Source organism: Strix aluco, chromosome 1 (genome assembly GCF_031877795.1).
Source record: "Strix aluco isolate bStrAlu1 chromosome 1, bStrAlu1.hap1, whole genome shotgun sequence".
NCBI classification, from domain to species: Eukaryota; Metazoa; Chordata; class Aves; order Strigiformes; family Strigidae; genus Strix; species Strix aluco.
The window spans coordinates 33,668,325-33,695,763 of record NC_133931.1 but is presented as its reverse complement, the minus strand read 5'-3'; the positions used below and the strand labels follow the sequence as shown (position 1 = coordinate 33,695,763).

Genomic DNA, 27,439 nt, shown 5'->3' with positions numbered 1-27,439 from the left:
ATCTAAACCAAAACAGAAACCCACGTGGCGTTGTGAGGTTTGCGACTACGAAACCAATGTGGCGAGGAACCTCCGCATTCACATGACCAGTGAGAAGCACATGCATAATATGATGCTCTTGCAGCAGAACATGAAACAGATCCAGCACAACCTGCACTTAGGCCTTGCACCCGCCGAGGCAGAACTCTACCAGTACTACCTAGCCCAGAACATAGGCCTGACTGGAATGAAACTGGAGAATCCAGCAGACCCACAGATGATGATCAATCCATTCCAGCTTGATCCAGCAACAGCTGCGGCTTTGGCACCGGGACTTGGTCAGTACCTCTTTGTTTTCTCATATTGGTTTGTCACTTTAAAGTACCAGTGCTCCAGCTGAAGAAAAAAACCTGTTGTTTTGTTTTTCTCGTCATCTTGCATCAAGTTTTTTCTGTAAAAGCTAAAATAGTCATACACTAGGTAATAGTTGCAGGAGTGACAGGAGCATTACAAGTTCAAGCAGAAAGTGGTAAAGGGACTCCACCTGCCCTGGTGGGCTCTGCTTCAGCCCTTTGACTGCCTGCATCCCTGTTTTCCTCTCCTCCACCCCTGTGTGCTGTATCCACAGGTAGAGAATGAAATTAATTGATTATGTAATGAGGCACTATCAAATTAACAAACTAGGAAAGATAAAGGCAGCTCTGTTTTCTGCAGTTTTTAATTATCTGAATAGGTCAACATTTTCAGGCAGGAATGCAATCTTTTCTTTCTTACCTGACAATGCTCCTTTATAGTTAGCAAATTGTCTGTATTCCAAGTGTAAGAGGAGGGCAAATTGAAATCAAATGCTCATGTGTGAGCAGTGTGCTGTCAATCTGTTACCTAATGGTACAGAATTGTACTAAAAAGAGTTCTCAAACTTTGTTCAGTTCTAATGTTTCCTTTTGACGTACCTAAATTGTCCCAGTGTTGTTCACTGGGTGTATTTTAAAATTAGGAATGCTGAGATCTGGTACCAAAAGTAGCTAAATTAGTATAGATATGCTTATCCTAATTACTATATTGTAGATATATATATATATTGACCTACCTCCAGCATCATTTAAAGGATATAACAAAACTACAATTAGTGCTGTGTAAGTTAATCTAGGCTTTTAAGTTACAAAAGCATTACTGTTTTGTTATTTTATTGATCAACTTTCATGCCTTTGAAAATACAAATTCCAGAATGACATCATGCCCAGTAGGAGTAATTAAAGCTATCTGATGAGGGAATTTAGAAGTTGAAAGGGATGATTGTAATTGATCCTGATTCAATCCTATTACAGCTTTTTATAGTTTAAGCTCTAGAGAAAGCAAACTCCTTGTCAAGGCTTTATTTTACGGATTCCTTTGTGTGTGCTATGCTTGCTGGTCTCTACTTTCCCTTTTAATTTTTTTTTTTCCTGTAGTAAATAATGAGCTGCCGCCTGAAATCCGGCTTGCCAGTGGTCAGCTAATGGGTGATGACCTGTCCCTCCTTACTGCAGGAGAACTGTCACCTTATATCAGTGACCCAGCGCTGAAGCTATTCCAGTGTGCTGTTTGCAACAAATTCACCTCTGACAGCCTGGAGGCCCTAAGTGTGCATGTGAGCAGTGAACGCTCACTCCCAGAAGAGGAGTGGAGGGCTGTAATTGGAGACATCTACCAGTGCAAGCTCTGTAACTACAACACTCAGCTCAAAGCGAACTTCCAGCTCCACTGCAAGACTGACAAACATATGCAGAAATATCAGCTGGTGGCTCACATTAAAGAAGGGGGCAAAACTAATGAGTGGAGGCTGAAGTGTATTGCCATTGGCAACCCAGTTCACCTAAAATGTAACGCCTGTGACTACTACACCAACAGCGTGGATAAATTGCGCTTACATACTACCAATCACAGGCATGAGGCAGCCCTGAAACTGTACAAGGTAAGCCAGTGACAGCAATTTCAGTCGGCACCAAGTAGATGAGGAAATTAACCGTTTCAGTGCTAATAGAACAAGACTGATTAATCAGCAGAGTAAATGTTTATTGAGCATGTCTACAATTAAACAAAACCTATGCAGGCTAGTCAGGGAGGAATGTTCCTGATGAATCGTGATGATTCACCCGAGGGCCCGTTTAGGATACACTTTTTGTGAACACAGGGAAAGTAAGTTTTTTAAAAAAGTTCTCTCATAATAAATGACTAGAGGGGTTTTACATCTCTTATAATCCTTTCAGACTTTGTCCATTACATTCTGATCAGAAGCTTGATGGAGATTATGGAGAATGATGATTTTTCCATACCGTGAATAAGGAAGGAGATAACTTTCTGGCATATGTGCAATCGTAATCTGTCACAGCCAAGTTATTTTAATTTGGTATTTTCAGCAAGCAGATGCAATATGCCATATTATTACCAGGGATATTTGAAAGTAAGCACTGTCATCCTTTTGTCTGCCCTTCTTTTCCAAGCCAGTAATGATTTTTCACAAACATGAAAGGGTGTGGTGTAGATAAATATGTTAGTAGAATGGCAACTATATTTTTATCTTTACTGGAAAAAACTATGTGGATATAATGAATATGTGGGAGTGATGAATACCATTTATTACACAACTTGTCATGACTTTTTCCAAACCCTAATTATGGGGTAACTTATTTTCTGCAGTGTGTTTACTGGATTGGCTTGATTGTCTTGGTTCATGTAAAAAATATAACACATTCATTTCCAAGATGAATAACTTTGTAACTTATTAAAAACTTCTTTTGTCTAGGGGATATAAAAATTCAGGAAATATTGCAAACCATTAGTCACTGTAACAAGCTCTAAATATGATTAGAAAATCCATTTTGCAAGTGTTATCTATTGATTTGTACTAGAAATCTGTGATAACTAAACTATCAGGAGTCATCCGCTGATTACAGCAACTATGCTGGTTTTCTAATCATGTTGAAAATGTGTACACATGGAACAAATACAGAAAAGCCTCAGCAGATCTCTAGTTTAAGCAAGAAATAATATTATGCTGGTGTTCAACCATGTTCAAACGGTTGTTCTGAGCTAACACAGGGTGCGCAGGCAGTAAGATGGACTTTCATGTTATAACCTGATAGTTGTAACCTTGGTGGATCTGCTATGGGCAAAAATGGCAGTAAACCACAAGATTGGGTCTATTATATTGTTCCACACTGCTGGCTGCTCTGCTAATTTAATAATGTATTTTATTTAAATTGCATTTTTCCTTAACTCTAAGGGTTGGGGGTTTTGTGCTTGTTTGTTGTTGGTTTTTAAAGATCCAAAGTCCTGTTTTGAAAAGTGCCAAAAGAGCTGAGAGTCTAGTGACACAGTTAGCCTGCCTCTGCAGCAAAACTATCTTCCGAAGTTCTTGCTCCTTGTCATCCATGAAGTGGATGTTATGCTGATTATGGAGCCACCTTCTAAGTCAGGTTTTTTAAATGATCAAAGTTAAACATAGTTGGTCCCCATCTCTTTTTTTGTGTACTAACCTGGATTATTTCAATGATCTGTTTTGTAATGCCACCTTTCAGAGAGATGCTGCTGCAAACCATATCACAGAGAGGAATGATAGAATGGGAGATGGGAAGGGAGGGGGCTTTTCTCAGATGACTTCACTACCAAATCGTTAGACACTGTTGAAAATAAGACACCAGTTGCTTATTTTGTAAATAAAGCTATAGGCATAGCTATGGAGTGGCAAGGTGCAAACTATCTACTCAAAACAGCACTGTCTCTTCACTCACTCCAATCCCTAGAGAAATCTTCTTCAAATATGTTTGGGTTTTCAGCGTGTCCCACAAAACATTTGATTTAGCGTACTAAGGGAGTGAGTCTCAGCTCTTAGCCCTCATGACTAAAAATGTCCTGCCACTGAGCCTGCTGCTTTGTCAGATCCTGGTTTGTTAGATTGAGCAATTCAGTAGCACCTGTATGGTGAAGTTACCATGCATGGCAGATGACACCCTAACATTTTAAGTTCAGTCTGAATCAGGGTGAAAGACATCCCAGTGCAGAAGGAATGCATAAGCTCTTAGACACCCTCTAAGCTCCATGTCCTACAGAAGGACAATTGAAAGTGTACTGCTGGTAAACATAGGGTTCCAAGTCTCCTGATACATGTAGTTTTAAAGACTTGTCCCTAGGATTGCTAGTGAGAATCTCAGTTTTTTAAAAATTTCTGTCCCTCACGACTTCTTAGAGAAGCTTGGAGATTTGAACCCCTAGGGTTAACATCTCTCAGAAGGGAGATAGCATGTACATGTGCACACACAAGATTTTTATATAATCTCATTTTAAGGTTAACTTGAAGGAGAGGAATGACTTATTTAAAATGTCAATTGAGGTATTAGTATTATTATTTTTTGAGATTTGTGGTTGGCAGTACTACAATATGTCCCAAATAACCAAAATTTTCTAGATGTGTGTGCTTTGTAACAGAATGTAATGCTTCTGTACATCCCCCAGAAAACTTTACTTTTAATTGTGGGTGTACATTCAGGCCTCAAGGTGGAAATAAATGAGATTTTGAAAGTCTGTAAAGTTCTTTGCTAGTAGACTTGATAATTTTGTCAGGTCTTGGTGAAGCTGTTGACACTAAGAGAGTTGTAAACTTTTTTCTCTTGATACATCAGATAAACTTCTAGAGCACCTAAGGAAAAAAAGAACATTAATTTGTATGAATAATAGATATATGCCTTGGGAGTGATATCGAATATTCATGAATTGTGTTTATATTCAAGCAGCTCCTCTAACTCTTTTAAAATTAAGGTGCTGTGAATATGGTTTGGCAATAAAAACTTTAATACTAAAACCATCTGAAAGCACAGAAAAAGAATCTGTGACTTTGTTCCTTTGCTTTGTCAAGTACCTCAAAGTTTTTTCTTTAGTCATTTATATTTATTTAAATGTTATTGTTTTGTGAATTTTCTTTTTATAAATGTTGCCGTAACAGCTTGATTTCTCTTCCTGTGCATAACTATTGATGGAATAAAAGGATGTCTTTTCATAAGTGTAGCTTTTAAAGCAACCATGAACATCAGAGCTTCTTTTCTGAAGCTGTATAATTTTAGGCAGTACTGAAATGTCACTTTTAGAGTTAGATTCTAAATGTGGCAAAGTGAAACCTTTAGCTGTTTTCTAAGTTATTTAAAAAAGAAATGGCCTGATTGCTCCTTACAGAAATGCAGTATTCAAATGCCGTCGGTAATGGGGCTGCTAGGAACCAGAACAAAGACGGCCTTACCCTGAGTGAACTCAGCTTGGCCTAAATGAATTTCCCAAAGACTTACATTTGGAATTGTGGAGCTTGATATTAGCAAATTAAACCACAGAAGAGTTGCAAATCCTTCACAGCATCCATCAAGAAGCATTCAATGACTCCACAAGTAAACAGAGAAAGCCTCTATAGCAACAGAGTGCATTTCCATTCTGCAGGAGGAAGTGTTCAACTTCTGCAGTTTTGGGAAGCTGAGGGGGGACAGCGATCTATCTCCGTGGATGTAAAGTACATATAACTGGAACTGCTCTTAAGGAAGCCATTTTGTAGCCTACTCAAATAGCTTTTTGATTCAGGGGACCAAATATATCATGTCCTGTGCTCATAGAATAGTTTCCAAATACTTTTAATAAATAAATAAATACAAGGTAGCCTTTTTGCAAAGTAAAGCGGAGTAGCTGAAAAGAAGTTTTAGTTAACTAAGTAACTGAGTGACATGATCAATTTCTAATCACAAATAAATATTTGAAGTCACTCTATCAAAAAATATTATTAAATTAGCTGATGATAGCTTTAATATATGATACTTTTATATTGGATATTTACTGCAGTTTACTTCATATATGCAACTATTTATGAGCTCAGGGAAAGTGACAGGCAGCAGTTAGCAGACAAATACTCAGGTGTGTGAAAACTACCTTGGTTTTCCCTTTATTGACAAAATATTGATCCATAACACCATTAATGCTATGATTGTCAGTTCAATTTGGATATATCACTTTACCTCTTGTGTTCACAAACGGCAAAGATATTACCCAAAAGGAGTGACCTGATTTCAGTTTAAGAAGGTTAAAGGTTAAAGGTTAGCTCAAAAGCATCATCTGCCTAGCTGCTTAACTTTAAACTGATCAATTTAATGAAAATCTGTTTTGCAGATGGTGTTTTAATGTCTTTGGCAGGATTTAGGCAGCTTTAACATTAGACGTATGCTAGTAAAAATTATTTCTTTATTTGACCAGAACAACACCTTTTCTTTTATGTTTTAAGGTAAAAGGCATGTGGGATATGGTATTTTGGCAAAGGACCCAGAAGCAGAAAGTGTTGATGATCTTTCCATATGGGCTCAAAAACAGAATACCCTTATGTCTATTGCTAACGATGACTGAAGAAACAAACAAAGCTGTATTCATTTTTTACCATAATGTTTTACTTTGAACCCACAAAAAAGAATTTCAGTCAGAACTGTCCTTGAAAAAGGCTTGTCTTCTTTGCCTAGGGTGGAATGCAACAGCATTAACATTTTTAACCTGGCAGAGCATGCTGATTGTCTCTTTCAGACCTTGTATTTGTAGATCAGCAGTATTCTTTTTCCTACTCACAAACCAAGTAGTAATTGTGTTACTTAGCTCTAGATACCATAAATAATAAGGCAAATTAGTCAATCCAAATGGTAAGTTTTATCTGATGAATGTTATCTGAATAAACAAAGAATTAGATCCTCAGAAGCGTAAAGCAGAGCTTTGTGTTTATGTCTTCTTAGAATTTGGCCCTCACAGTTTTTGCCAAGATAACTAAGTTTCAGCACAAGCATGTCTTTCTATTTTCAGATGTATGCAATTCAATAAGAATTTCTTGGGCTGCTAATGCAATACTATTATATGTTAGCTTTGTAATTAGCCAGGACTCCATCCCTTTGCTGAAATGCATTGTAATATTACACACACAAGCATAGCTTGCATGTAGTAGTCATGAAAGTGGTGCCCTTTGTTTCATATTGACCTTCCAACTTATTTAAAAAAGAGTTTACAATGAGCCTTTGTTTTGTCCACAAATGATCATAAACAGCTTTCTAAAGAGCCCAATAAAATGAGATAATCACAAATGTATAGCATCACATATTGAAAGGGTAGAAGAACAAATGGGGCTTTTACTATATTTTATAGGATGGATTTATAGTCTGTCCTTGGGTCACTTAGGGCCAAGAATTTTCACGGTCAACTGCTTGGTCCTGCTAGCTAGCATCCTCTGCAGGAAATGCAAATACCGTGCAGCACCTGCTCTTCAGCTGGGGTTATGCACCGCTTTTTTAAAACGAAGTGTCCACTTCTCTGCTGGTTCAAAGTCAAAATCTTAATTAGACTAGCTTTTTTTCTGCCTCTGTCATCAGTGAAGCAGAATAGTCTGTCTGGATTCCATAATGCTGTTTGCATATTTGGATTTTAAATCAGCCAGGGATATTGAATGCTTTCCTCATCTTTATCACGTGCAGGAGGCACAAGTGGGATTTAGTCCTTAGGTAACTTTTAGTGTAACAGTTCCCCAAGGAACACTGCTTGGGTTTTTCTCATTATCCTTGTTCTGGATGAAAGCATCGTTGTTAGGAATTAACAACTGAGGTGGGGGGTGTGAAGTATATGCATACAGGGGCGAATGGACTAACAACCCCAAGTACTTTGTTTGCTTTACTCTACTTGGCATGAAATGTTGATACTTGATCAGTTGGAATTAACAGAAAGTCACATTCTTTCATTTCAATTGTCCTGCACTAACTTTTTAATTTAAAATCAAATATCCTAGATATGTGCCAGTCCAATTATTGAACTGTCATTGTCCCAGTATGATGGTAAAAGAGGTCAGGAGATTGTGCAGCATTGATTTGCATAAAAATCATTGAGGAAAGGAAATTGGAATATGTCTGCACATCTGAGGAGCCAAAACATGTTTTGCTTAATCTTATTCTTGTTGTTTGTTTAGGTGAAGAAAGCTGTTTTCAATGATAAATAAAAGTTATTCTAATTTGTTGCTAAACATAAAACTCACGATAGTGGATATTTCAATTTTTATAGTACTTTCAGGTTTATGTTCATTTAAGGTTTTAAATGTTTTATGAAATTTAATTTCCACTACATGTTTTAGTTACTGTAATTCAGATTATGCTGTTGAGGTTACATGTATAAAGAGAAATGAATGTTCAAAGAACACATTGCGTAGTCAGCTGTGCATAGCTATACATAACATATATGCTTACTGTATATACTTATACACTATAGAGAGTACATTTATTTAAAAAAAAAACCACCCAAAAATTTGTGGGCTAGCAGAATAGTAATTTCAAACCTATTCTTTTTTATATAAAATTTAGAATACAATAGTAGAGATACCATTTTCACATTCTGTTTCATGTATATTTAATTTGATATTCAGATGTTGCCTGGCTCTCAGGTAGTCCTACATAATGGCCCTTGTAAAAAGTAGCATGCATTGTATCCAGCTTATGGTATACTGCTAAAGCAGAAAGGTGCTCTCAAATCATGGTTTAGAGAATCCCTGTGTTCTTCCACTGAAATGCTGTCCTGAGTGAGGGTGTACCAGACTATTTGGACACGACTTGCAATGCACAACCTCCTCAGTGGAGCCTGAGCTCAAAGCTCCTCTTGTAGAGCAGGAAGAGTGAGCAAGGAGAAGAGGAAAAGCGGCATAGAGAGGATCAGCCTCATTTATTCAGTATGCTCAACACACAAAATGGCTGTATAACAGCTGTTTTTTGTGCCTGGAGTTCTTTCATTCTGACATTAAGAGAAATATGTAATTATTTCTGACTGAGATTCAAAGTAGAGTTGGAGTGTATAGTGTATGTAAGAGTATTATGTCAACGTGAGTGCATGTGTATATGTGCATAAACAGATTGCAGCCATGGATTTAGCAGCCACTCCCTCCCAGCCTTGCAACATAGATTTTCTTGTTACCCTTAGGAGATTTTAGCTGATATTATGCAACTCACTACAGGTGTCTTCTCTAAAATTGTAATTACAGTTTACCAGACTCTCCCAGGTGGGATTTTTCTCCATCATCTCTTCCATGTATTTAAGAATGAGCACTAAAAAAAAAGACTGAGACATGACAGGAAAGCCATATTTTGACATGCCTATGTGTACTTCAGCTTTGGTATTGCTTTTGCTAAGTGATTTAGGAGAAACTTTCCTTTGGTCCATGTGTTTGTCAGGCCATCCAGACAAAATGGCAGAATTGGGAAATTATAAGAGGGTTGATGGGAATAAAACCTTAGAGACCTCATATGTACAGGTCTGAGCTTTGAGCTGTTTGACACACAGCTTTTGAGACTCTATTGGCTCTATATGTGTCACCTTGCTAGACAGACAAATTCATTTTCTGCATTTATTTTTTTTCTCCTTTGGAGTACCACTGGAGCAATGCTCCAGTCAGATTTTGTAAGGAAGAGTAGTGAAGAGTCTGGTGTGAAATGGTGAATAATACCAATTCTGTTGGTTTTAGCAAGAATTGGGCACAATGCAGGAGACATATTTTACTGGATAAAATTCCATATGTATGTTTGTGGACAAAATACAATACAGTGCAACAGGAAATAGGTTGTGGTTGTAATTACATTAAATGTGGGTAGGGTTTTTACGTTAATAAAACATAAATTACAGTGGTAGCTTGTAATGTTTTTGATCCTAGTGGTCTGTCTGTTAGGCTGGTGTACTTAATCCAAGCAGATAGTGGAGAATAATGATTGTACATCCTCGTGCTGATATATAAAGAAAGTGAAGCTTTTCTAAGAACTGCAAGCCCTTCGCTTTGTGGACAGCATGAAGGAGGATGTCATGGAAATGACCCCCTTGGTCTGCAGCAGAAGGTGCCAACCCTGCAGTTCTTCAGCAGACAGATACAGAGAGTGTTGTGCACCATAGCCTCAGGGGAAACTGTATGTGCTACCCTCCCTATGGGAGGGAAGACATTAAGATAATCTTTAGCTTTTAAAGGCAGGGGGCATTGGAGGAAACAAAAATGGAGCAAAGGTAGTCCTTGAATGATTGAAGTGTGCAGATTCCCATGCCTGGGGCATCCTACTGCAGTAGCAGTGACAAAAACAGAAAAAATATGGTTTTGTCATATACGCAGAGTATGAGCAATACTCCTTGCTTATATGCATGAATACAAAACTACATATTGCTAATGGGAGCCATGAACGGTAATAATCTTATTCCAAGAGTGGATATTTGACCACATGAGTTGCCTGACAAAAAATGTCATTTTTTCTATTTAAAACTGTTGTCCTAGAGTGTTAATCAAACCATGCTGTTAACATGATTCACATGTCTAAAATACATGACTATAAAACTACTAGTTTATTGCTGGATTGTGTGCAGGCAGCCTAGCATATGGGGACAGTATCCAGGAGTCTGCCCAAAGAGGAGTGTTTATTTGTAAACTCTCCCAAAGAAGAACATACACCGCTTCCTTGCACTGCTCCTGGAGAAAAGAACCATGGAGCCACCTCTACAGATAAAAGCAGAACAGAATCTGCTGTTCAGGGATAGTTTGTGCCCAAACTTTTTATAGAAGAATAGGTTACCCTTATTCAGAGAAAGTTCAAGATCAATCTTGTTGTGATGACCCTGTTTAAAGCAAAGGCTTATAGTGGAAACTCCTCTTACCAGAACTTTAACAAGCACTTACAATGGTCTATATCATCTCATTCTAAAGTTGTATGACATGTTGGGGACATTTCCACTGACATCCCAAATCTGTGATTGGGCCTATAGCCATCCTTGGCTGGGGGAGTGAGGGAGGTCAGTTGTCTCCAGACTGTTTTATTAAGAAGATGTTTTCCATGGGAAATCCTGGAAAGTTGCAACTGGCTCAAGTATCATACCAGGTATGACTGATGTTATCCTTATGCTAAATTCAAAACTCTGGGCCCTAATGGCAAAAGAGAAGGAAAGACCCTTCTTCTTCTTCACAGAATGAGAGAATCAGAATATCTAGGCTTGGAAGGGTCCCATAAGGATCAGCGAATCCAACTCCCTGCTCCTCACAAGACTACCTAAGATTAACCCATATGACTAGGAGTGTTGTCCAGACACTCCTTGAACTCTGACAGGCTTGGTGCCATGACCACTTGCCTGGGGAGCATGTTACAGTGACTGACGACCCTCTCAGTGAAGAACCTTCTCCTGATCTGAACTGCCACTGATGCAGCTTCATTCTGTTCAAACAACAATGTTCCTATTTTCTGTGTAACGTAGACAAAAACTTGCTCTCTGGGAAATAGATTGAGGCAAAAATACTGAAGTTTTCTAATTGAATAAACACTCTATGAATGACCAGAAGCTCGATATTTTTACAGCTAGAACAATGAAACAAAGTCTAAGGAAGATCTTGGTATTCTTGCTCTTTGTGTCTGCTAGTGATGAGAGCATGGAAAAAGGCTTGCTTTACTACTGAAATGAGACAGCTTTTAGTATCTAGATGTTACTATTTTGAAAACACCCTTTGGCATTTGCAGATATGTACACAGCTAATGAATGACTGGAAATTAGGAAGAATGAAGCTGGTGGAAAAAACGAGGCCAAACTGCAAGTGTTTCTGAAATCCTTATGTCCTTATTTGTCCAAGAACTTCTGTGACTCAAAAACTTTGACCCAGGAGGAAGTCAGGACCATGCTGGGATATATCAGAGCAGGATCTTCTGAAGTCAGCTGTCAGATGACAAAGATCACAGGCCACAAAAATTAGTTTAAGACTAATTTTATCAAATTTGTGACCTAGTGTCATTGGGCAGATTTGAAAGCACTACTGTATTTGTCCCTGGGACTATCCCTGTTGCACTTGCATCTCAGAAATAGGTGGTGTACCGAAGTTGTGGATATCCTTTGTCAATTTTTGACTTGCTAAGATAGTCTCATAGGCAATAATGAATTGGATATGCTGTCAATGTGCTCTGTTTCCCTGTTCCTATATCCACTGGTATTTCTTATAGTATGCCAGGCTTCACCAGCATCTTCATGATATTTGAATTTCTGTGACTTATAGAACTCAAGGGATTAAAATCTTTGGAACCAGTCATTAGGACTCCTGACGGGTATTTCTGAGAAAGAGAAAATCCTTTCTCAGTTAGATACTTTGGTTAGATACTAAAAATAGATTTGTGAGATCATCTGTGACTCAACATATTATGTGTAGGATCTGAATCCAGAAGTCTTCCTAGAGTGTTTCTTTTGTTTCATGACTTCTCCACTGAACAGCTTAAATTCTGTGCCCTCATCTACCTCAGAAGTATCAAACAGATGATAAGATTTACCTAAAGCATTTTGGGGTATACAAAGAATAAGAGCTATGCTGGTTTTGAAGAGCTGTATGTATGTAATATTTTTTATGATGAGGAAGAGAGTTGATCTGGTAATCAATAAAAGGAGAACTCTGAAATCTCATGTTGCAGATTTCAAGCCTGTATCCCAGTTTGCTCAGCTTTTATGTTCTGAAGATACTAAGGCTTTGTGCCTCATGTGTTCACAATAGGAACTAAACAAATGCCTCTCCTTTACTTCTAGTAGTTGTTTGTCCTAATAGATTTAGAAGGTAAGCTCAATACTGTCTGGACTAGGAAACAGAGCATGGCCTTGGAAAAAAAGAACATGTGTCTCTAACCATGCAGAGGTGAGTGAGAGGTTGGCCCCCTATATGTTTGGCACTCTAAATGGACCTTATAGAAATGTAATTCAGCATACCACTTAATTTCTTCAGATATTAAGAAGTAGTGAAGAAATATCTATCTATCCTTCTGTCTGCCTATATTTATCTGCACATGTGCTTAATAGAGTGTTCCTGGGAGGAATGAGTTAGAGATTAAGTCTGAAGTTGTTGATGCTCATGAGAACTCAGAGAGACAGATATTATCCAACCCTAGTGTTAGGAAGTCACAGTTGTTGGAAACTGGGTTTCTTGCACAGGGGGTGCAGTGGAGGGAAGCAAAAAGGCAGGTGTGTGTGTTTATAAAATTGTACACATCCCAAGAGCATAAACAGAATTTAAAACTATGTGTGTCCACACATATCCCAGGCTGCTACTATCACCTGCTGTAATACTGTACAAAAGTCTGTATATGTTAGTGCTGCTGTACTAAAGGTTGGATTTCCATTTGTGTTCTAATTTCCTTCTCTCAGTTACTCATAATTTTCTTATAGATGCTTTTAGGGCTGAAATTATCAGGATTTGGTCTGGGTGTAAAGAATATTTCTTTCTTCTTTGGAGCTGTTTCTGAGTCACTTAATCATGAGATATCTTTCCAACTTATCCTAATGAAAAATACTCCATTGAAAGTAAAGTTAGTCAAGTACCCATCTTGAAGTTGCTGTCTGTAACAGGAGAGAATGCCTTTTTAGAAGCAACAACGCATTAATAGGCCAAGTATACAGTCATTGTCCTATCACAGCAAATTATACCATTAGTCCACCTTATCTAATCTCTTTGCTACAGACTGGCTAACAACAATTGTTTCTCAGAGCAGAGCAAAAAAAATCTTTCATGGGCAAATACAGAATAATGTTGTTCATACAGGAAAATTCTTTTTCTTCTCATATGTCCTCTGTACTTAAAGAACAATGGATTAATATAATATGAATTCAAGTATCTTTTTTTCTTTTTCCAAAAAGTGGTCTTTGGCTAGTCATATACGTACACAGATATCAAATTGGTTTATAGACTGAACTCTTGGCTCAATCCCATGCAGTGGGAAGGAGTTCCACAGGTTGATTTAACCTGCATATAAATATAATTTTTCAGCTTTTAAAAATTTCTGTCATTCATTGAAGTTACTGAGTTTTGCTTGTTTATTTGTCTGGTAACAGAACAAAAAAGATCATGTGTTCTTATTTGCTTTGTGATCTTTCTATATAATCTTTATATCTTCATAATAATCTTTATGATTATTTTATGATCTTTTGTGTCTCTCTTTTACTCACACTATTCATACATCAAAGAATTTCAATATACTCAGTGTTGCTTTTAGTGGAAGTTTTTCCACATTTCTGCTAATCCCATCACTGATCTCTGAACTCCTCCTACCCCTGCTAAATTTTTTGGGAGATATACAGATATTTCAGAACTGAACACACTGTTCTCGGTGGAGCTGTATGATTTTACTGTCCCATGCCTGATGCATCCAAAAATATAATCTGCTTTAAACAAATCCTATTGCATTCTGTTCTGGAAATACGTTGCCTTTCATTACATGTCTTTTCCCACGCTCCCCTTCATACTGATGCCCAAATGTCCTACAGCAGTTATATTTAACTTAGACACCAGTAACATGTTTGATTGGTTCAAATTAATCCTTCTAATATATATTTTCTTGGATTAAATTGTCAATACTGAATTTCACATGCTTGCTCAGCTAACTTTAAACCTCTCAGGCATTCCTGATCGTTCTTTGGCTGGTCTTGACTGACATGAATTTGTTTATGCCCTCTGCAAGATCAGTCCTAGTTTGATGTCAGAAGACCCATTTTCTGTTAAATGGCCGGTTAGTTCCTCTAGCTTGTTTTCTGTCTCTGTCAGTTTCTAATCTGTGACTTTTTTGTGTCTGTGTTAGGTGCCTACATTGAGTGGTTAGGCCACTTCCTGCTTAGTCAGCTGAGAGGGAAAAACTCCAGCTCTGAAATATCCTATAGAAGAATTATTTCCCCATAATATTAGGAGAGTGAGGGTAAGAAGCATGCAGCTTAACCCTGTGTCACATTGCCTGTCTCTTCAGACAGCTTCCTCTTGTTGCTTTCCCACATTTATTGCTATACATAGTGACTTAGGGTGCAAATATCCGTAGGCAGTTAACTATCCATTGAGCCTGAAGAACAGAAATAGCTAATTAGCCATATATCTGCAAATATTTACCCCAGATATTAGTTTTCTGGTGCAAAACAGAAGATATTTCTGCATGTGAACTGCAAGGCTGAGGCATAACTCAAATGGACTCTTTGTAGTGTGCTCTTTTTATACTGTTCAGTGCTAACTTTAATGTATTATTGATTGTTATTAAGGTACACCATGAAATACAGATGGGATGTCTGTTGTGGTTGAACTCATACTGTGGGAGCTGTGTTGACTTTTGGATTGTTCTGGCCTTCATGCTGCTTGACATTAAAACCTTCCACATTAGAGTTTAGAAAAGAAAGAAATATACAGTAACTAAGTTACCCTGTACGTAGTGTGAAGTAATGTGAAAATATGAAGCCAAATGTCCTCCACACCAAGTCAGTACAAAATTTGAAATTAAATACTAATTTCAGAGCGATCCAGGAAGTTCCCAATTCCCTGTATGAGTCTATACAAACACTAGTTCAGGGCAGTTGCCACCTAAATTTGACTTAGCTGTGCTACCTGCCACTGGTGAAGGAAGTGTTAAAAGTGAAGGGATTAGGGGTTTGATATTCAGAAATGCTGAGTGCTAGTGGCTCCTGTTGATTGCATGTGTTTAGCATCCTGGGGTCCAAAGTCACTCTCAGGCGGTGACCAGCTCCTCTGTGCTGACTGTCAGCCTCTGTCCTTGCACAGCCCTTTCGGCTGGATGTACTGGCTAGTTTGAAATAGGCAAAAAATTGCATCAGAGGATCAATTACTGCTGAAATGTCACTACTGAACCCTGTAATACTGCTAATTAGTTAAAGCAAAAGAGGCATGTTGATATGCATTTATCTTGGCTGTAGCTCATTGAATATCTTTTCACAAAATTAGGTTTGAAATACTTGAGAGTCTCCCACCTCCCTCTTTCTGGAAAGTTAAAGTAAATAACTGTTGGTCTTTTACTTTTTTACTTCCTATGCCCCCGTAAAATGAAATACTTCTAAATGGTTCTCACTATCTCCAGCAGTTTGCATCTTAGAATAGTTTACTTCTGTTTGAAACTCTTAAAGAGGGTATTAGTCATTGGAGAAAACTTGAAAAAAGGAAATGTATGACAAACACACAGTCACAGGACAACCCTCTCTAACCTTGGCTCAACTCCCTTTCTGCCATTAATGGAGCAAAAGAAATTGGAGATTTGATGCAAGTTCCCTGCCGTGGGGGAGGGCAGGGTTACTGTGCTCATGCCAGGGAGTCCCCGGCTGGGCAGAGTGCCTGCTGTGCATGGGCTCTCCTTCCCACCCCACCCCACGCAGGGGGGAAGGGCAGTAGCTGGAGCACGTGTAAGTGTGTCTGTGATGAGAGTGAAATCTCCCCCGCACAGGGAGCCCTGGGGAGCTCCTGGGTAGAGCTGGCTCAGGCGGATGCAGGTGACTGCTGGAACCTTTTTATCTGTGACAGCAAGGCAGCGGCTGCTGTCACAAGCTGTCACTTCAGTCCTGTATTTTGATCCCTTGCTCAGGTAGGCTTCATTTCCATGTGCTCACCTTGCAGGGATCCTGGCTGGGCTGTGTCAGTGCGTTCTGGGGTGGACGAATTACTGCAGTTGTTTCCAAGTACTGATTGTTCTTTTTAGTTGCCAAAACATATAGCAGGCTCTCATTTGCACACCCCATTCCCCCAACTTTTCATCTAGCATTTAGTTTTTGGTGAGGATTATTTCCTCAGTTTGCCACAAAGATGACATATTCAGCTGCCAATGGCATGAGAAGAGTCTGTGAGGTGTATTCTTTAGTATGAGATAGGTCATATCATTAAACAAAAGTCTAAACATTTGCAAAGATACAGGAAAAATACAGGCTTTTTACTGGTTGTGTTACTTTTTATCCTCTGTAGAATTTGTTTGAAGCTTTAAAAAAGTAGTTTGTTTCCTATTAAAATGGTGATGAGAGGAAAGAGACCAGAAGAATATGGGCCAAATCCATCTTTGTTGTAGTACTGCTGATCTTGGTAATGTTACTCCAAGAATGGAGTTGGCCCAGGAGTTTTCCAAAATGACAGTGTTTCTTAACTCTGTCAATTGACTGGGACATGGCCCTCCTGTGGTTTGACTACTGTGGTTTGTCACCACTGTGAGAAATTATCCAGTTCAAAAAGTTCTGTTATTTGGGTAATTTCTTGCTGAAATTGATGGTTACTGTTTCTGTTTTTCTCCTGAAGTTTATTTCTAGGGTTTTTCCATTTGTTTCTGGTGCTCTAGAAAAAAGGCTAGTTACAAAGGAAGAGTCAGAGAGACTGCTCTGCAAAGAGGGTGTGAAAAAGAGGAGAGGATTTGAATTTGGAAGTGTTTTCCCTCTCACCGAAATATCTCCCCTGTTTGATACAGAGTGTGTGGTGTTGGACTGAAATCCACCTCCTAAATATCTTTTACAGATCAAAACAGGTTACTGGGTATTGATAACCATGATATACTTTGTGAGCATACACACTAGGACACCCAACTCATAGCCTGTTTCTCCTCCTAAATTATTCCACATTTGTGAGCATTTTTCAAGCAGCTACTATTTAAAACCAGAAAGCCTCCACCCTGAAAGGCCCCAACCTGTCAGAAACATTTCCTCTCTTGCCTCAAGTTTGGAATTTCACTCCAAAACGCCAGCTCCCTCAGGACTCTGTATAGTGTCATCCCTGCCTCATGGTTTACTCTCTGCAACCTCAGTTGCGCACATGTACAGCCAGTGTTTACCACCTCACCACATTCTTTTTCTTGCTGCTTTACCAACATCTCTACGTGTCTGTTTTCACAGTGCCATCTACATCTGGAATGGTGTCATTTCTGCAGCACTTAGCCTGATTTCACTCTTGCCAAGCTCCAAACTCCTTTATATTTTTTCACTTTTCTGCCAATAATCTTTCCCACTTTCTCTTGTGTATACATGTGTGAGTGTTTGTGTACATTATCAAATATGCATTTCTAATTATTTGGGATGAGTGGGATAAAGGTTTTATTGTCTCGAGCTTGAGTTGGCCGTGTTGTTTTAAGTAATAAAGACAGAAAATGGTATGCTGACCATCCCACAGGAAACGATCATGCATTTCGAACCTCTTGCATATTTTGCATTAGGAAAAATATGTTAGAAATTTGTAGAGCACTTTTTAACTGTATCAATACTCTTTTTTTCATATGGCTGCATGTACCAAGCCAAGCTCTGCTAATACTAAAGGGAAAAAACACTGCTGTGACTTTGTGACTAATATATTTTAGAAACGTCTTACATTTTTCCTATAATAGCTTTTCCATACATAATAGTGTTTCAGTTTGACGGTCTGACATCTCAAGGCCTATCAGAGCTAAAAACAAGTGCTAGCATTCTGTTGGAAAGCTGGAAACTTCCCACCTCCAGTGCTATAAAACTCTTTTTTCAGACTCACAGATCATAAGATTAACACATCATTGGTAGAAGGCCCATCCTGGGTGTTGGCCCAACGTAATTTGAAAGGAAATTTTTTCCATTTGAAAGGAAGCAAGGAAAAAGACTTGATGGTGGTTTGCAGCAAAACCAAACTAATGACAGCTGATTTAAGCTATCTGGGCTGGGAGCATTAATAATAACTATACTTGGAGACAATTTTAGGTCTTGTTTCAAGCACAGAGATTATGTTGACACCATCTTCTAGGACTGACTTCAGATTTCTCTGAAGAACATGTTCCTCTACTTCCACATCATGGGTATAGAAGTGCACCTTGAGCCGTCAGAGCATTCTTTGGAAGGATGCTGGACTTGTGGTGGGTTCACACTAGCAATCTAAAATCTTCCATGTGGCATCAATAAGGCTGGGATGCCAGCAAAATACAGCATATAAGAGCTCCAGATCATGGTCTTTCATTCTGGTTTAGGTATAACCAGTGGGGCAAATAGAAATAATTATCTGCTTATATAAAGGTGTCAGACCAGGGGTTTGATATTCTCAGTACATATCCCAATGAGACTCTGTGTTGTCATTTAGAAAGGGTTAAGATTTGGCCCAACTCAAGCAAAGATAAATTTTCCATTGACTTTAGTGACACTAAGATTTCACACATGACACTGTTAAATCTATGCTATATAAAGCTTTGTGTACATACATGTGTATATAATATATATCACAAGCATGTATAAATGTGTTTCTGTATATTTTAGCCAATTATATAAACTGTGTTTAAACCATCTAATATGCAGATGCCTAGAAGGAATGAACTAAAAAGTCTAGATAATGGTAAAATATTCAGAGAACGTAATGGAGGCATGTTTAGCACAACTGTAATATTGAGAGGTTTTGTTCCATTTATCAGGTGCCTTCCTCTACTGTCAAATCATAGCCTTTTTTCCTAGTTACATCAGTTTTCAGCTACAAATGTTTTACATTATAAAACTGTGTAAAACAGACTAAAAATTGGGAAGTGTAAGAACAGATAAGCTGAAGACTTAAGTGCTTTGGGCTAACTTCTTTTACCAGCTTTCAGAGATACAGAAGGAGACTGTATTTGAAACCCTTCATTGGAGCAAAATGAATGTTTTAGAATTCTTGGACATAATATATCAGGCTAACGTGCTCCCTGACTGATATCCAGTGCATATTGTATAATTGCCAGCCTGCTTTTCTGAGTGCCTTGAAGATTACATTTTTTAATGTCCAAATATTAATAACCAGATGTGATCTTCTTCCTGCTCAGGGGTCAAGCTAGCTGTCCAGGTCAGGCTGTTTGTCTGTGTGCACAGACTGTGAAGTCTATTCAGAATGACAGGTATGGGGGGGGTGGGGGTGGGGGGGGTGGGTAGGGTGTTAACCTCAAGACCACCAAAAGGGACTTCTCCCTGCTGGGAACAAAGACCAGCAGGAGCTTCAGCCTTTTTCAGTACTCCTGGGATTTTAACCAAGTGAACAAAAGATGATGCACAGCTGAAGAAATGCTCTTCACAACTGATACATAATTTAAGATGTTCAGTTACAAACAACCGGATATGTATTTGTGATTTCACTTGAGCACAGTCCAATTATCTGCAGTCAGTTAATATTTTTGTATACATAGTTTCTGCATGCTGCTTTATATGTCGAGAGGATGCTCAGTTGCTGCTGTTTGAATACACACTAGCCTTGAAAATAGCCCTAACATTTAAAGAAATAGCATTAAACCACCAGCAGTTTCTATGGGGTGTTTTGTGCCTTCTAGTTAATGTTTGACAGTCTACGTGTAGAATTATTTTATAGTGGATAGTATGATATAGTTTTGTTAAACATATATTATAAAACCATTTACTCCTCACTCTTTGTTAGGTAAAAAAAATTCAAAAGAAGAAGCTATTTGTTTCCTAATTGATTTTCTACGTTAGTTGTTCATTGAATAGATAAGTAGTGCCTGTGATATTTGATTACAGAGCAAGGCACCCATTTAACCTTCCGTTCTTTCCTGGCCAGGATTTCAAATACAATACAACGTACCTCCCTTAGGCTCAGTAGGATTAGACTGCTAGCAGTAATCCCTGATGCTATGAAATAGACCTGATAGAACTTCAACTCACTTGTTTAGGATTATGCTTATGAATTTCAGCTCATCTAGTTGCATTAACCCTTTGGGAACTTGTGTGGGTTATGCTGCTATAAATAATAATAAACATTGTAATAAACAATGGTAGATACATATCAAAACTTACTAAAACATATTAAAGAAGTCACTTTTACTTGGTGATCAAAATGTAAAATCACATTGAAATGAATTTAGCCTAGTATAAATCCTCAGAGCTTCTTTCAGTTCTATGTTCAGAAGTCTTTTACAGTTCAACAGTATCTTTAAACAGTTCAGTCTCAATCTGTGCATTGATTCTTAAAAAATATTGTAATGAATTTTAGTTCTCAAGGTTGCAGTGAAAGGGCAGACAACTGATACCTGCTAACTACAGAGCATCAGTGCAGAATCTCCCATTATAATGACTTGAAAGCAAACATGGTCCTAGGGTAAAGAGGAGGGGTACTGGTACCTGAGCTATCACTTCCTGGCTTTTCTGCTGATAGCAACAATCCTGATAAAGGCAATAGTGACTTTTGATGACTTATGCCCCAAACAAAAAACAGAGTGAGGGTGCCAGACCATTTCTGATGGACCGCTAGACAGCTGGCAGGCAAAAGCATTGTAATCACTCCAGATTTGAACTACCCTTTTGAATTGGTGATTTCTATTTAAATGCTGATTTTTAATCTGGCCAAATCACTATAGGGAATAATTCTGTACTAGCAATAAGAAGGAACAGATTTTTTCTGTCTTTCATTTTCAGGATCCTAAAACCCACCAATGAAATAAATATTGTTTCCTATTACCAGTCACTTAAACTGTTCAACCTTTAGTGGAAGGCTTATTAAATATTAATGTGCACAACTAATTGTATGAATTATTGACATGAATATATATGTATGTTTTAGAATATTTGAAGTCAATTACAATGAAAAAATGTGGAGAGTTTGACTTGGGACCACTAACCTACTCTCACTTTCTTGGCAGAAGATAGAGTCAAGTTAGGTCTGACTGAATATGGACATTCAGACATCAGTTGGTGAAACTACTGACCCACACATTCAGACATCAATTGGTGAAACTACTGTCCCTTCAATATACCCAGCATGTGGAATTGCTGTATTTAAAAGCAAGATATCAGGCAGGATGAGTGCTACTAGCTGCACTTGATGACACAGGCATCAGGGCTTTTCTTTACCCTTTAGACACCATTAGAGGCATGCCTATTATTGTAGATCTGTTGGATACTCTTGATACATTTGATGATAAAGTGGTATTGATGAATAGCTGAAGGCCATAAGAGCAATAAATGAAGTTACTCTTGAGTGACTCCATTCTTTTTCTGTAGGAGGACTCAGGAGTGGGGACAGTTTGGGGTGGTTGTTCATCAGCCCAGTGGATGCACTCATGTGCTCCCATGTGGAGTATTGCTGAGTTCTAGTCTGTCAACCTTCTTGATCAACATATGCCCAAGGCCATTATGGAAGAATCATTTGTGGTTGAGGTGGGGCTGTCTCCAAAATGCAGGTGATTTTCATCTGCACAACTATTTCATCAGACTTGATTGGTAAAATCAATTGTTTGACTCAGTATCTTGCCAGGCTTGGGGTTTGGATATACCAGCTACGTTATAAACTGAGGTCATGCTGGTGGGGTTCAACAGTCAGTAGAAATGGACTAGGCAGCATCCTGTAGCTGTCTCACAGTTGTAAGCCTTGCTGGATTCTATGTTTGGCTACTGAGGTAACTCAAAGAGTGTTAAGCATGCCTTTGTCATTTATATATGGCTGAGTGCTAAATGAATGGAGGATGTTGCTTTTCTTTCAAATCAGCTTCTCTCAATTTCTTTTATTTTAGAAATACCTTCCAAAAAATTGCACTCAGTCCTGCTGCTGCTCAACCTAGAGTAATTTGCAGTATTTAATACATTTAAACTTTTGTGCTTTGTTGCTTCATTTTGGTTTGACACATGGTATGTTTCTGTTCCCTGATTGATTGCAAATGTACCATTAGAAATTGGCTCTTTCGTGAATGCTCAGTTTACACATTCAGAATGTGCTTTCCTCAGATATTCTGCAGTTTGCATTTAAACATAGCTGTTTCTGAAACAAATTCCTTGCTTAGGTCAGCAGATTTAGTTCGTAGAAATTAATGGAAAACAAACAGCCAAGAGGTGGGGCATGGAAGGAACTAATTCAGGAATTTAAGACGAGTATATCCAGTATTTTCCAGCTGTCCTTCTGATGCTTTAATTCTAAATGCAGAACGTAGTGGCTCACACTTTGCCGCTTTCAGATTTGATGAGAAAAGAGAGGTAAAAGTGAACTTTTGGGAAATTTGAGCTGTCAGAAATACAGCTGTCTGTCCATTAGCCAGTGCTTCTGACAGCAACTATTTTGTGGCTGCTGTCCCAGACCTATTCCAACTCTCACAACTTGTTTCTAGTTGCAGTTTCACTCTATTTCAACCTATAGAGACTTAGCTGAGTCGGACCTTGATTCTCTTGGAAAACCCCACTTCGCATATGTAATTCAGATCAGTTAGCAGTGCCCTGGGCTTAATCTCAAAGATGCTAGAAGCTTGTGTTTTCAGAGCGTGGTTGTCAAATGCAGAATCTGCTTTCTCGCTTTCTTGATCAAAGTTTCTAATTTTTGATCATTCCACCACAATCAAAGTGAACTTGTCTTTGAGATTCTTACAGGAAAAAGGGAGTAAAGGGTGCTCATAGTGGGAAAGTTTGTTCTTAGGTAAAAAGAAATTTTGATGGCTTGGATATCAGTACTATTTATTAATGTGTTTTTACTTTGACAAAGCAAAAAAAGGTGGCTTTTGTGTGTGCGTGTGTGTGGGAAGGGAATCTTATTAAGTCTAAATAAATAGACTGTAGGAACCATGGTAATACTTTACACTATTGTAAAGCCTTTATTCAGAGGCTTTCAAAATGTTTTAACAATGTTAATTAAATTCAGTGCTCCTCCATTCTATGTTAGCCTAAGTGCATATAGGGCCATCTTCATGTACGTACTGGTAGACTGGAAGGAAGCTCATGTTTGACTGTGTGCAGCAGCATTGCACTGCAAGTATTTTCAAGGCAGGTGAAAAAAAAAAAAAAGCTGTGTTCAAGTGAAACTGCACAGGGAATAGCCTGTAGGTAGGCAAAACTTAATAAGGAGTTGAAATTTGGCCAAGACATTTGTCTTAACACTCTTCCTCCTTTGAAAAAAATGTGCCACGCACTTAATAACTTTATTAAATACAAGCAGTTATGAAATCTGTTCTTTGTTTCAACCAAAAGAAAACATTTCTTAACAGGACGGTGCTGTTAAACACCAAGCTAGGGCACTGACTCATTACTGATTTAGACAGAGAGCACCGTCAATGAATTACCGAAACTCTCTTTTGTAGCACTGGTGTTTTCCTTGGAGATCTACCCTCCAAGTACTGACCCTGCTTTAGCTTGTGAGATCTGAAGGAATCACAGCACAAGGTGGTATGGCTCAGGGCTGTATATAAAATGATGAAGGAGACAGTGAAACCCAGCCATGTGCTCCCTTTACTCGACACTGTAATAGCAGAGGGAGGTGGTGTTCAGTGAAACTCAGAGCTACTCTTGTTTTCTGCAGTAAATAATCAGCCTGTGAAATTCACTGCTGCAGTGGGGGGTTATCCGGATAAACAGTTTATCAGGATTTTTGAGAAGGATAAGGGGATGAACATTAATGATGTTTCTGATTATGTGAGTTAAAACAAAAAGATACGAGAACGTTTGGTTCTCTATTATTATTGTTAAAGTCAGAACATAAACAGACTGTCTTCCAGGGTCAGACAAGGCTCCTTCGTCACACTGCACACTCATTTAGGTTCTCTAAGGGCTTGTGTTTGTACCCTGCTTTTCTGTGAATCTGATATTAGCTACTTGCACAGACAGCACGTCAGAATAGCTGGGCCAAGAGTATCATTTATAGTGTTACTCCCATGTTTCCATCTCTCTGTCTCCCTCAGTGACTGTTCTCAGAGGACAGCATTAGACTTCAGAAATGAATGTAAGAACTGAGTGTTTCAAATGTAAATAAGATGTCTTTCTATTGGCAATTTTAGTCTCACAAAGGCAAGGTACTACTCCAGCAGTAAACAACTGAATCTGCGTGTCTGGGTTATTATTTTTTTTCTTTGTCAACTTATCACTCAGCGTGGGAGAGAAGTCTGCATCGTAATTAGTGTTTATTTAATTTGGAAGTACAAACAATAGACAGAAAGGGCCATTTGGCAACTAATTAATTCACTTCTGCTCAAAGAACATGACAAAAAGTTTCCCTTCAGATGAGCATTCATAGACCTGTGCACTTGCATAGTCACATTTGAGTAATAACTCATCAGCATTATTCCATAGATAATTTGATATCCTAAGTACAGCATGTAAACGTACAGACTTTTAATATGTTTTTTAAACTCAGACAACTATTGGAAATGCTTTATAGATCATTCTAAGAGGAGTTATGATTCAGTACTACACATCTCTCCATGTTTTTAGGAATCACAATAATTTTATTCCACCTCTTTGAAGAGGATGGGGCATCTGCTGTCTGGCTACTGTGATAGCTAGTTTCTTCAGAAGCCACATGGGACCATGCGATGTGGCTTGACTCAGGTTACTGTTTTTCACTGCAGTTTTGCTGGCATTGCAGTAACTTCTAGCTTTGTGTGGTAGCTGTTATTAATTGTTCAGTGCACTCTGCTCTGAGCAAGGATTAGGAAGACAAACTCCAGTGTTGTGAATGTTATTATCAGAATAAACAATCCAGACCTACCAAGGGTGTGTCCAGATTGCTCTCTGGGTCTTGCCATGGAAACTCTCCAGCCCTGGCCAATCTGTATGTGGAAATCAGGTCTGAAAGGGAATGGGGGAAGTGGAGGTAAGATGGTGCACTGCAGGGATTTGTCCAGATACAGAGCTGGGAGACGGCAGAGCATGCACTTGGACTCTGCCTGGGAAGCACTACTGGTTTCTGTAATGCAGACAGAGTGTGGGAGAGCAGAAGATTTGAATTGCAATAGGAGGATCAATCTTCTTTAGGGAGGGGCATATTGTTGAGGATGGTATTTTTCATTTTTCCATATTTCCCCTTTCTCTGCATTAATAATGTATTGGAGAATTCCCAGAGTTTAGGATGTCAGTGGACCTTGAAGAAGAGCTGTAAGAGGGAAAAGTATTACTTGACCCAACAGAATAGGAAAGCTTCTTCCAGTAGAAAGGAAGAAAACACACTGATTATTTGAGGAAAGACCTCAAAGGGAAAACTGAGATGCATTTTTTCCAGACAGCCAGGCTGTAGTGGTAAGAACTACGGAGCAAAAAATGTTGATGCAAACAAAGCTATGCAGACTGTGGAAGCTGAACTGATGTGGAAGACAGTCAAAGGCTTTCAAATAGAGCTTCTTCAAATAAAGTCCAAATAGCAAGAGAAACAAGACTACTACAAAGTAAAGATGAGAATGAAACATTTCTATTAATGCTGTTCATTGAATGAACTAACATTTAATAGGTTTTTATTGTATCTTCCTCACATATCTCTGCAAAGAACTGTAGTTAGTAATACTGGTATTACAAGTTAGCTAATTGTAAATATTAATTGTAATAGCATTGTAATGTAAGCACTGTAATGGACCTTTTAAAGTCAAATTTCCTAGAGGAATGAGTCTTTTCTTTGTTATTTCTAGTCTTAGCCAGAGGTGTGTAGAAGGGGGAGGGGAATAAGGATTATTTTAATCCCCAAGTCAGACATGGGTATGTGAGTGGGCACTGGCATGCAGACCAGCTAAATCTATTATTCTGAAGCAATGTACAGTAGCTCCTAGTATGGACAATGATAAATAACATTGACCTAAAACAGGAATGATTTTTTTATCCAGCTTTACAGAGATCTGAAAATAGAAGTTGATTTGTCTTTGCATCAGTCCGTATATATGACTCATTAAATGAGTTAATATAATTAGAAGTGAGATGTCCATTCTCTTAGTCACTTATTTTTGTCTTATACATTGTTACAATAACTTAGAATAAATTGAAAATAAACATGCAAATATCATTAAAAACAGAATGTAAAAATAGCATTTACTTTTATTGATGACATCTCCAAAGATCTAAACTAAAGCTGTTCAAAACAAATGAGAGTGTTTTTTACTCTCTCCTTTTTACAACTGTTCTTTGAATTAGGAATTCAAACCTGAAATAACACAGTGGCATTTATGGACAGTCTCAGAGAGAAATGAAAGATTCGCTGGATACTGACATGGTCTTAGGAGTTTTTTTGTTGTTTGGGGTGCTGTGTGGTTTTTTCCTTTTTTTTTTTTTTTTTCTTTTTTTTCTTTTTTTTCTTTTTTTTTTTTTTTTTTTCTGTAGCAGTGGTACTTCTAGGTTTAGCCTGAAGGATTTTAGTAGTTCAGGCAAAGAGGAAGCTTTTGTCTTGAGAGCTTGCAGTTCAGCCCCTTCAACAGAAAAGGTTCAATTTCAGAAATATTTTTAAGCTTTTTAATAATAAGCGATGAGCCAGGCTTTTAGAAAATATGTCTGATGTAGCCACTAGGTAGTAATATAAAGAAAAGTCTTTCCCCAACCATCCCTTTTGTGTCATACAGCAGTATTAAGTGGAGTTTTTTTTTAAGTGCATGTCTAGGTCAGATTCTCTTTCTCCTCACTGACGGTGATGAGAATCCATTTTCCAACTGTTATACAATATCATGGTCCCCAAAAACTCAGCAAGAAAAGCTCAGCTAATATGAGACATATGCTAATAAGAGACTGGTTTTCCTTTTTTTTGATTTTTTTTTTATAATGCAGAAGCCAGGTGACACAGCCAAATAAGCATTTTAAAAATGCTTGGTAAATTTATTAATAGATGTCATTACTGTAAGTCTTCATGCATGCCCCTTTGAAAAAAAGTGGTCACTTATTAGAGACTGGGGACAGAACATTTACTTGAATAAAATTATTAATAAAGCACATCAAGGCTTGTTTCTATTAGTAT

General features: G+C 38.2%; 1 protein-coding gene across 1 annotated transcript in view; it reads left to right on the top strand.

Annotated features, from left to right (window-relative positions):
• ZFHX4 (zinc finger homeobox 4) overlaps nt 1–27,439 on the top strand; it is a 151,044-nt gene that overhangs the window by 25,829 nt on the left and 97,776 nt on the right. Inside the window, exons 2-3 of the mRNA XM_074817191.1 lie at nt 1–317; nt 1,431–1,933. The exon at nt 1–317 is cut by the window's left edge and continues 2,307 nt beyond it. Coding sequence (XP_074673292.1) covers nt 1–317; nt 1,431–1,933 — 820 coding nt within the window. The remainder of the gene's footprint in view (nt 318–1,430; nt 1,934–27,439) is intronic.